This window comes from Antedon bifida, chromosome 11 (genome assembly GCF_963402885.1).
Source record: "Antedon bifida chromosome 11, ecAntBifi1.1, whole genome shotgun sequence".
Taxonomy (NCBI): domain Eukaryota; kingdom Metazoa; phylum Echinodermata; class Crinoidea; order Comatulida; family Antedonidae; genus Antedon; species Antedon bifida.
In genome coordinates, this window is record NC_136236.1 from 18,072,397 (window position 1) to 18,084,471 (window position 12,075).

A 12,075-nucleotide genomic window follows, 5' to 3' on the forward strand; every position below is an offset into this window, starting at 1 on the left:
TAAACAATGCTTTCTGATATGTTTAAACAATGTTTTCTGACCTGTTTAAACAATTTTTTCTGACCTGCTTAAACAATGTTTTCAGACTGTAAAAACTATTAGGGTACTGACATAATTAAACAAGGTTTTAACTGACTTGTTTAAACAAGGTTTACTGACCTGTTTAAACAGCATTTACTGACATGATTAAACAACAGGGATACTGACCTGTTTAAACAAGGTCCAACTGACCTTGTAAACAAGGTTTACTGACCTGTTTAAACATGGTTTGCTGACCTGTTTGAACAGGGTTTACTGACCTGTTTAAACAGCATTTACTGACATGTTTAAACAACAGGGATACTGACCTGTTTAAACAAGGTCCAACTGACCTGGTAAACAAGGTTTACTGACCTGTTTAACAGCGATGCTAATCCTGATGGAATTGATTGATCCTTCTATTAGTACTTTCTCCCTCTCATTACGACTGATGACAAGTGGTTGCAGCAAAAGCTCTTTACTACTCCTGAAAACATCATAAACATTTTATAACTATTAAGCCTGACAAAAATGCAAAACACAGATTTACTCATCAAACAATATACAAATATTTGTATGCGCCACAAAGTGAGTGAGTGGCCCAATGTTGAACCTCAATAAATAGCCATATATTCGAAGCTCACTTGCTCCATGATGCTGGTGGTAAACATGTCGGATAAGGACTATAAACCATACAGTAGGTCCAGTGTACACAGCCTACAGCAGAATCTAGTACATTTTTCAGGATGAGTCAGGGTTTAATACACATCCACACTATTTGAGATTAGGAGATCAGAAGATTGGATGAAATTTCGAGAGGTTTCTGGAGAAATCAAGAATTTTAATACTTCATTTTTGTATTCAGAATATTGTACTTCAAAATACAGCAATAAAATCTTAATGTGTTGGTCTATGGTGAAAAATCATTGTCGGTACTACTGTGTCACAATTGTTTCTTTTTCTCATGGGTTTCATAAAACTGCTTGTTTTATAAACATTTTATAGCAAACATCGACAATGGGTAACTCCCGATTGTCAAATAACACCGGATAAATTGTGTAAAACATTGATAATTTCCATTATAGTTGATGTAATGACTGTGATGTTTGTTAAAAATGCAAATTATACTTGTTTCATGTCTGTCCAGTTTAAAAGAAGGCCGCCTTTTTAAACGTGTACTTAAGAGTATTACTGGAGATCAGAGCACTTTATTACAATGGTATGTTTCCTCTACTGACGAAGTTATTGCAACAATGACCGTTTAATTGAACTCCATCTGAGCTGGAGTCAAACTTGTTCAACTGGAACAATTTGTGTTATAATTTCCAAGTATTAACTATTACTACAGCTTCCTGCTATAGATTAATTATTTTCTTTCTTAATATTCCGACGAAAATCATTAAGATCACCTAGGCTTGTTCTGGTTACACATGTTGCCATGAAAAGTTCACTCCATTGTCTATAATCTAGATCAGCATTCTGCAGCCTTGTTATTTTTTAGCCCAAAATTTGAATCTTAGTAACAAGTTGCGGCACAACCACCCAGCTGGACCAACATAATCAAGCTAAAATATTATTTTGTGCATAACAAGTCCTCCAGATTTCATCATTTACAGTACTGTAGGTATGTTAGATTAAACATGTCAGCACATTCATTGTTCCCATATTATTTTCGTTAACTCTTTTCACTAGTAGAAGGAATGACATCATGTAATAACAATGTGCAGCTTGTAGTGGAGCTTGGTGGGTAACAATACATGCTTGTCTTCCAATCCCAAAATCCTGGGTTCAATCCTGACCTACAGTAGTGCAAGGGTTGTACTCACGACTCTTTCAACCACTCCCTAAGCCTCAAGACTGATAAGAAGCATGATAAATTATAAAATAGTTTATCCATCCTGTAATTGCGAGTTACTTGCTGTTGGATGCGTATATAATGATAAAATGTTCCTTCTCTGTTTGCCAACACAGAAAAAATAAAATGAGTGCAGTTTTACTAAACTAAAAATTATTCACTTATCAATATAAATCTTTTCAGTATACCATAAATTTATATCCCACACAATTATTTTAAATAAGTGATATTTATACTACCTTAGTCATTTTTTTCCAATTCTCAATAACAACTCATTTAAAAATTATATAAATATATCTATTTTCGTTTTAAAGTTGTTAAATCTTTCGTCCTTATCTACTTCTTGAGGATCTCCAGATAAGCTCCTAAACGATTTGCATGACCATATTTGGAATTACTCCATTTTATCACACTTTATTTTCAAGGGTTTGTGTGCAAAAAAATAACATACATTATTTACTACAGTAGTCAAAAATTTAAAAAAAATGAGCATGGATTGGCTCATCATATTTAAAGTCTTTTCGTCCTCGTTTGTAACAGGAAAAAAAAAAGTCATTATTTTTAATATCAAACATAAGATAAATTCAGAGAGTTCATAAGGCGACTTAATTCTGGCAGTGAAATAATATAATAATATATAATAATAATCCCATAAACCTATGAAATTTGATATCATTTTTATTAAACAAATATAAACCAACCTACAAAAATTAATTTAAACAATAAGTTATAGTTTATTAGGACGAAAATTTGTCATTCAATACATTATAAATAAGTTTATTCTTATAACATGCAAAGTTATACTTAGAAATAAGATATCATTAATGAAAAATTGTAATCAAGTCATCAGATAATAACGAGTTGATTGAGAAAAAATATTTTAAAGAGTTTAAAGATGTATGCCTTTCAACAAGGCAAAGCCATGCTGAAGATAAGGAGTCAATCTTTCAACAAATGAAAATTTATCTAAAATCTCCACAAAAGCAAAATTATTTATAAAATACCATCCCATGCAGAGGTGCTAGGTAGCGGTAGATGTTACCGGTCCATCGTCTCTCGTAAAAATAGGTTTCGTAACAGCTTTTATCCAGCTGCCGTACTGCTTGACATTTGTAGTTTTGTTTTTATTTTCATATATATACATATATTTTTTTACTTTGTCTGTTTTGTAAATGGCGTCCATGAAACAAGCATTCTGCTTTTATAGGTCTTTTTTTTTTATTTGAATACATTACAACATACAGCACACTGTCAATGTAAAAGTAATCATACTTCAAAGCTATTTTTTGTACTCTTTCAATAGAGGATGATTAGTATATGGGCACAACATTATAAGACATTGGATAACAAGAATTTATCATGTATTTTTACATGTCTTTGAAATGCTGAAAAGCGTAATAAATCTGCAACAAGGGGTATATCCCCTTACAATTAGAAGGAAAACAAAATATCTGTAAATTAGTATTTCAATTAGTATCAGACATTTTAATTTATGAACATAAAAGGTCAATGCAATTGGAATTCTATGATCAATTAATCATTCTATTAGAAAATCGATAAAATGTCAGGTTTTTATTTCATGGAACCTACTTTTCTACTCTAATACAGTTAAAAGTGATTACAATTTTAAAGCTTCTATTATGGAAATAGTTTTTTTTATGACACTTTGTTTACTAAGTAAATGTTGGGGGAATGACCTGCGACTTGCATTATTAGGCCGGAAATGACACTCCCATGTAGTGCGCTAGCAATTGGAAAAACGATTTTTTCCGCCGGTAAACACATGTTTGAATATTGTACGTTTAGATGTGCATATTCTGTGTGGGAACCGCCAATTGTTTGATCATTGACAGAGCTCGGTGTTTGGATTAGTGTTGAGTTGTGTTTTTAATCCAAACATCTTACGAACATGCATTAAGCATAGCAATTAATTAATTTATAGTTAAGAACAAAATTCTGAACTGATTTTATTTTTCGTCTGAAACTTAGGCTTGTACAGTATGCATTTACCAAAATGGTAGCCAAAAATACAGTACCAAACTATGTTTCCTACTCCAAATTCCTGATCAGCATTAACTTAAATTATCCTTGGCTAATCAATTTTTTTTTTAATGAATTATGTGAATCTGATTCAATCACAAGAAACGTGGCCAAGAATAATTTTGGACGTGTCAATACTGTTGGTTCATTGAACAGACACAGACACTAATTTCATCAAGATAAACATCTAAGTATCAAATGTAAATGGTTGAAATTCTTCACATCAAAAACTGGGTTTCACAAAATAAAGTTATAAACATATTGGCCTTTGGTCTGATTACCAACTTGTTGTACAGTATAGTTAAGTGACATATAGTCATCCGTGACATATTTCTTTGCAACGAAATATTGAGGCTGCCAATCTCCATGTTGTATGGCAAAACCATGTTGAAACATAAGTTGAGTTCTGTTTGACTATCAAAAAAAGTGTGATGTGCCCAAAAGTATAGTAGTGACATGCACAAATATGGTAGTGATTTGACATCATCATGTCCATACATGGGCAAATCACATTTTGTTAGTCACATAAAGTTTGATAAGTGTAGACAGAACTTTATTAAGCTTTGTTGGGCTTGGTAGATATTGGAAGCACCTAGGCTTATTATTGGTTGCTGTAGAGATAGAATTTCAGAGAGAATACAGGGATTGGACTAGCAAGCGAGAGGTACTTAGTACTGTATTGGTTCAAGTCTACTTGTGCTAATGATTGTACAGTATCCTAGGCAAGTTAAAGAACTAACTAGTTAAAAAGAGTAAGGGATCATTTGTTCATGATTTATTCCAATATAATAAAAAAAAATCTGGTATTAAATGCATGGGCCTACTGACACCCTAATTTAAGTACTGTACACATTAATTTTTAAATGTTTAAAGGCCTATTTTGTGCAGAGTGAAAGGTGAGGAGTAACAAATACCTTCTGTTTAATTTAAAGCTCAGTCTACACTATCAATCTAGTTTGACAAAAACAGTTTGATGTGCCCAAATATGGTAGTGATATGCCCAAATATGGTAGTGATATTACATCATCATAATATATCATCATATTTTAGCCACAAACTGTAGATGTAAAATGTAATTAGTGTTGTAGATTCTACAAAAATGAGAACATTTCACATAGATCGATAGTTATGAAGGCAAATCTCTTGCAAAGAGGCCTGATACAGTATAGGAACATAGTCTTACTGTACATTTAAAGAATCACAAAGAACATACAAGATGCTAGATTCTACACAAAAAAAAAAGAAGTTTTTTACAAGTCTTTGAAAGTGGGGTTGACATCAGACATAGACTTCAGCCTAGACCCTATGAATATCCACTTTTGTTTAAACAATAAACGTGTGTACATATACTTATGTTGATATTAAATAAAGATGTGATTTTTCAAGGTATTTTACAAAATGTTAATACAATTTATGATTGTTCACTAGTAAACTACACTAATCTGCATGTCTAGACTACTTATTTAAATATCCTGGCATGACACTAGGTCCTCAACTAACTCTACTGTATTTTTGTATTAAAAACTGCATGACGTTTATACTTTTTTATGTTCATTAAAAATTCATGTCTCCTATGTCCAGACTGCTGTATTATGGAAAGATGGCTGAGAGTTGTACTCAACACGAAAGGCGCCCTTAGGGGTGATGAAATGTAATCTGTCCACTATGCTTTGAGATGATGATCGTATATAAATCACACATCCATTATCTTTTGATGAAGTAACTTTCCTGCAACAGTTTTTTTTTTACAAAAAAGGTGATTGCATCGCGGAATGATTTGGATACAGTTATTTAACAAATGTTTGTATACCAGTTATTTCAAAATGTGATAGACTATGAAATGATAATAAGTAGTCTTTATCACATACAGTAGAACCTCTATTAAGGAGACACCATTAGGCCCCAACAAAGTGTCTACTTAATCTGGGGTGTCTCCTGACTGAATAGAAGTTTGTTGCATGCAGTATTGAAACATATATTATACCTATTTTTCATGTGAAAATGTCTCCTTCCAGGCCTTTTCTTTTGAGGTGAGCGAGTGCGATCACTCACCCAACACACTCATGCACTACACTTGATTAGTACAGAATGATTTACAACACACTTAAATTTAGTAAACTTTTACACACCAAAATACAAACGGCACACCTACAGCATCCCTGAATGTATTGAGGAGTGAAGTTTGTAGCACACCTAAAATTTTAAAAAGACAAGGCCTGGTTCCCTGAATAGGGTGGCCAAAAGAAGGCCCAGGTTCTACTGTATTACAATTGTTATTGCATCTATACAGGGGTGGATACCCAATTACAACATTTGCTCGAATCACTCACTTTTAAATAAGATATTTATAGTTTGTGTACTAACCTTACTTCAACTTCAGGTTTATTGTGTCGTTCCACATGCTGTGATGAGAAGTTCTCAAGGCACATGGCTGCAGTTAGGGTTGAACGAACTGCATTCAGGTATGGTCTCAGTGTAGCAGACTACAAAAAAAAGGTTTTAATACAATTTCTCAAATAAATGACAGGCTTTTATAAACACCAAGCTACAGCTCCACTCTTTCCCATACACTGTGATAGTTCCAATTTACTATCAAAAAAATCCCATTCAATGCAATGTAGTTTAAAATCACAAAGTAAACTAAAAATACACATCTACACAATGTACTGTAACAAGTTGTAACCAGGTTTGCATAGTATGATATACAATTTTCTGGAAAATCACACCAAAAGAGGCCTGTGATTTTGTTCTGTGTTGTTCAGAGTTCTTACTGCGTGCGTGTGTATTGCCCTGGTATTAACTGACCAATTATAGTAATCAAATAGCGCGCAATTATTCTTTCCAGCTCCTCCCAAGATTTCACAAGGTTCGCGATGCATGTGTGAAAACATGTAACATGTCGGGAGATCAAACCTGGTATAAAAGTTTGTGTATCACTATCAGCCGGCTATTTTAGCTAATTTATTTATTTATTTATAAACATATTTCTACTGGATGACAATATCAACGTTGTCCCACAAAGGGGACATTGTTGTTTTTCAAAAGGTCCAGCATAAAACATAACAATATACATAATTATATAATACATAGTTTCTTAAAAATTGCTAAAATTAAACAGTCTAAAAATATTAAAATGTGAGAACCATACATTAAAAATACAAAATTATGATTAAAAATCCAAGTTAAAAAGATCACAGTACAGTTTGAGTAGGCCTAGAGTAAAGGATTGTACAATGGAAGTGTAGGTAGGCTATGCCTACCTAATACATCTAGTAGTACCGGGCAAGGTACAGTGTAGGCCTACTAGCCTCAGATAGAGCTATACTTGTATTTTGTATTGTACTGTGTAAGGCCTCTGGCTGGGCTTTTAAATAGTAGGTGGCTAACCAGTAAAAACTATGGTTCTAGGTCGTGTCTAGTTAATGACTAAAACAACAATGGAATATAGGCAATATCCAATCACATAATTATTCTCTTATATCACTTTAAGCATATATATAACCTAGTAGTAGTAGGCCTCCTTCTAGGCCTAGCGAGGTGGATGCGGAAGTAAAAATTGGTGCGGCTCGCAGTGGATTTTTCCCGAGGAAGAATTTCCGGTTTGAACGTCACAGAAAACGGTGATTTCCTTGCAAAATAGTACTCATACAGAAGCAAATTCCACCATTTTACTAAATTATCTACAATGCAAAATCAATGTATAGTGTCTCCTCGCACTGTACCTACCATTTTAGGAGTTAAATACGTTTGTTTATTGCCTTGAAAAGAAGGTGGGGGCCTGGTTAAATCAAACACAGGAAAAGATCATGCGGAAACGTTACGCATGAATAAACTTACTCGTTCGAAATGCATCATGGGAGATTTAAATGTAGATCTCTCTTACATAATTATAATATAGTCGCGCATCTCCTTTTATTTTATTTTCATTATCAATTTTTATTTATCAATTTTCACTATCTGTAATATAGGCCTAGATACAAAAACAGTGCATTATAAAAATATACAGAGGCCCTCTCTCAAGAACTCCAATGTTCCTGTCTTAGGGAATCATAAAAGATAACGCGATTTTTTCTCTTCGGATTCGCGCAAATAAATTCATGGAAAACAATAATTATACACGAACTACCAATTATCTTATTCAAATCAAATTATGTGAACTGAAGGACAATTGAAGTTTAGAGGCCTAATAGCATGCGCACTTTGATAAATGCGTTTCGAAATGAGTCGTTGTCTTGTGTAGTTACAAATCTCAATTCTTCTTTTTAAAAGGGTTTAAAATACAGCTCATCAGTTCTTAGTACCCACACAATGGAATCTCGGCACTCATTCAGCAAAGATGAATTACTCCAATCTGAAACATAATGTCGCAATTAGTTAGGCCTACAATTATGCTCCCAATTATGGCATTTGTTAATGAGTCGTAGACTAATAATATATCTTTATAATAACCCTTAAAATCCTTTTATGTTGAGGCAATGCTGTCGTGCATGGTTGTATTTTATCAACTTGTACACACATAAGCTCCCACTAGGACGAAACGCAATGACCTATCAATCAATCAATCAATCAATCAATACGCTTGCCTTGCGTTTACGTCCTTGCGTTGCGTCCTAGTGGGAACTAAGTTATAGGATGCCTTGACATACCTAAACTTGTTTTTGTGCGATAACTTCGGCTTCATTATAAACACGTACAATTCTAATCTTGACCTATGACCGCTCCGAGTTCGTCAAACAAGTACACATGTATGCAAGTTTACGTGAGCAGACACGATAACTGACCTATGATGCGCACGTAAATGTAAGACTATTGTTTCTATGATGAGTACGATTGTCTCCAAACGTACTTAATTAGTTTAGTTAGTTTATTATTATGCGTGCCAATTGTTTAAAACTAATTTACTCAATTCATTTGGGATTGAATTATTATTTGATTTGTATTGTCTTTTTTCCCTTCTATTTCTTTAAAAACTGGTAGTTGTTGAATATTACCATTGGACATTACTTTAACCATTTAGGCCTAATGATATACAAATAATTAATGTTTATGAGTGTGGTACAAATAATGACATTATTAAATGTACCATTCCACGCCATATAAAACATTCTTTATTTGTTTTAGGCTATATAACATCTAAATAGATTCCTGTCATTTGAATCAGATTGAAAAGATTTTTTTTTAGCATAGAGAAAAAAAGTACCATTTAACGATCGTTAAATAGTGCGTAAAATTGCACGCCAGCAATCGTCCAATCAAATGTCCAATTTAACGAAATAATCAACGCCTTAGATAGGCCAACTCATTATGAAGAGGTATCTTTTTTTCGTGTGTTTATCAGTAAGTATACGGTATAACTGATTCTCAAATGTATCTATACATTGTACAGTATCATAAGCAAATTCTGAGATGCGGTGTCACATAATGTGCGGTACCATAAGCCTAACCTTAACAAATTATATTTATGTTATTCATTTGTATGCATTGCTGCAATTTATTTGTAAAAGTCGTAATTGAAGAACGAGATGGCTAAAGTAGAATTCAATTGGTAGAGACTGAACTCTTTACCGTACGATGGGAGCTGTCCATATTTACATCGCTAATTATAAAAAAAATCATATTCTGTAAGTTAAAAAATGTCTTTTTTCTTAACTGATGTTATAATTAATCATATTCCATATTTAAATTACACATAATTGTTCAATATATTATCTCTATATTGGAAAAAAAAGTTGTCAACTTTCTAAACTAGATTCTGAAACAAACGCTGATAACTTTTGAGAATCTGAAACAAAAGTTGATAACTTTCTAGACTAGAATCAAACAAATGTTGATGACTTTCTAGACTAGATTCAAACAAATGTTGATGACTTTCTAGACTAGATTCTGAAACAAACGCTGATAACTTTCGAGATTCTGAAACAAAAGTTGATAATTTTCTAGACTAGATTCAAACAAATGTTGATGACTTTCTAGACTACATTCTGAAACAAAAGTTAATAACTTTCGAGATTCTAAAACAAAAGTTGATAACTTTCTAGACTATATTCTGAAACAAAAGTTCATACATTTCTAGACTAGATTCTGAAACAAAAGTTAATAACTTTCTAGATTTTGAAACAAAAGTTGATAACTTTCGAGATTCTGAAACAAAAGTTGTTAACTTTCTAGGCTAGATTCTGAAACAAAAGTTGATAACTTTCTAGACTAGATTCTGAAAATATTTTCTTAGTTTGCCAAATTCTAAAAAGAAAGCGTGCACCTTTTTAGAATCTGAAATAAAACTTTCTTTCTAACTTTCAGGATTATGAATAAAAGTTGATAACTTTCTGAACTAAAAAGAAAGTTGATATCATTCTGAATTCGGACAACATTCTTGAAATGGAACGTAATCTACGTTGGGAATTGCAGGGTTGAAATTAATTTAATAAAACCTGAAAATCTTGTCGAAAAATGAATAAAATATTTTATATACGACTGGAGCAAAAAAGACTAGCAAGCGTAGGCGAATAGCAGCATGATGCAGAAGAGGCTAGACGAACTCGAATATGAAAAAAAAAAGAAAGGCATGCAAGAACAAGTTCATAAAAGGTTTAATTTCAAAAATAAATTATATATCTGTGAATATAAACAATAAATGATATGATATATAACAACCATCATTATTAATGTTCAGTAATGTTGTTGTGGCATGAAATAGTGAAAACAAGTTAATGCTAAATATAGAAAAAGTAGAAGGCAATTGTGTTATTATTCCTATCACATCACCACAATTAGTTTTATAATCAACACATAAGTAATGTTGTTTTTTTTCTGTGCAATTGTGAAAAACAAGTTATTTCTAAAAATAGGAAGAAAGTAACCATTTAACTTTTAATATTCCTATCACAATCTGACCATAATTAGTTCTAATTGTCAATTCACCGATGTTTGCTTCTCGTGTCGTGTATTCATGTTGACCCTTTCTTAGCAATTGGATGCAACGCAAGGTCGACAGCGTTTGACCAATCACGACGAGATAGATCACTCGAACTAACGCTTGTGATTGGTCAACATGCTTGCTGTGTGTTGTTGCGTTGCGTCCTAGTGGGACACAACATTTAATTCCTTCTCGATTAATGAATGGATCTTTAAACAATAGAGAAGCTGTCAGTCATGTTATAATTAAGATCTTTGTCACGAAATAACTCAAATGCCAATAACAGATACAAATAAAATAGCACATTGCAGATTGTGATTCATCACTTTTTAAAAATTGTTATTCTTCATTACATATCTTTTTTTTTTCTTTTTAATTTATTCATACCAGCACAGGAGAACTTTTATTCATTTAAATGTGTTTTTGAAACTGACTGTTATTTATTTTGTTTAATATAAATATTTTTAATAACCTAAAACATGCTTTGACTCTTTCAATTATTGAAAGAGTTAAAATACAGATAAATAAAGGTATTAACTTCCAAGTTAAAACTTAGTTAAACTTTAGTTATTATTAATAAATATTAATATTTCTACACAGATAGAATAACAGAGTTTATAAATATTCGTTTTTTATTTCCATCAAGTAAAAGTAAAGATGAGAGTGATTCTCAAATGTATTTGCTTTTAACTTGACAATACCAAAATTCATTTTACCGGAGTATATTCTTTACTTTACACGTAGGCTAAATAATAGTTTAAAGGATTTATCAACATTTACATAAATTTGTTAACGTCACAGTTGTATAGTTTATTAATTTGATCTCTTTTAATCACTTCATAATTGGTATTTTTAAGGAATTTCACTCTTCCCTGTTCTCCTGCTGTTTTTAATATATTGCCAAGGGAAAATCAATTTTCCAGTTATTGAAAAAATAGGTATCTTGAATCTTATGGACTTATTGACCAGCAGAGAATCAATTTGGCTTATTGTTTCAAATGACATAGTTGGCTTTCATTAAGAAAATTATTATGTCTACGTCTTCTCTAATAGTTAATGATCACCTAACAATGAACTTGGAATTATTGGACTGATATCTTTGTAATACGTAAGTTATCATTAACAAATAACTGAATTGTCTACTAGTTTAGTCTGCATTTAAGTTTGTTTTAAAGGACCTTTTCACCTCTAAGGAATTTTTAATCGCAATCAAACTTTGGTAGGCCTATACGTTTTTGTCTGTGTA

The 12,075-nt window shown here is 32.2% G+C and overlaps 1 protein-coding gene across 2 annotated transcripts in view; it reads right to left on the reverse strand.

Annotated features, from left to right (window-relative positions):
• LOC144855424 (actin-related protein 2/3 complex subunit 4) overlaps window positions 1-12,075 on the reverse strand; it is a 138,882-nt gene that overhangs the window by 16,257 nt on the left and 110,550 nt on the right. The window contains exons 2-4 of one of the 2 annotated variants that reach the window (XM_078713280.1): window positions 7,640-7,695; window positions 6,278-6,396; window positions 394-505 (exon numbers count right to left, since the gene is read on the reverse strand). In XM_078713280.1, the coding sequence (XP_078569406.1) occupies window positions 394-505; window positions 6,278-6,396; window positions 7,640-7,642 (234 nt within the window). In that variant the 5' untranslated portion in view covers window positions 7,643-7,695. Of the gene's footprint in view, window positions 1-393; window positions 506-6,277; window positions 6,397-7,639; window positions 7,762-12,075 lie in introns of those variants that run through there. The other variant, XM_078713279.1, reaches the window with a different exon arrangement.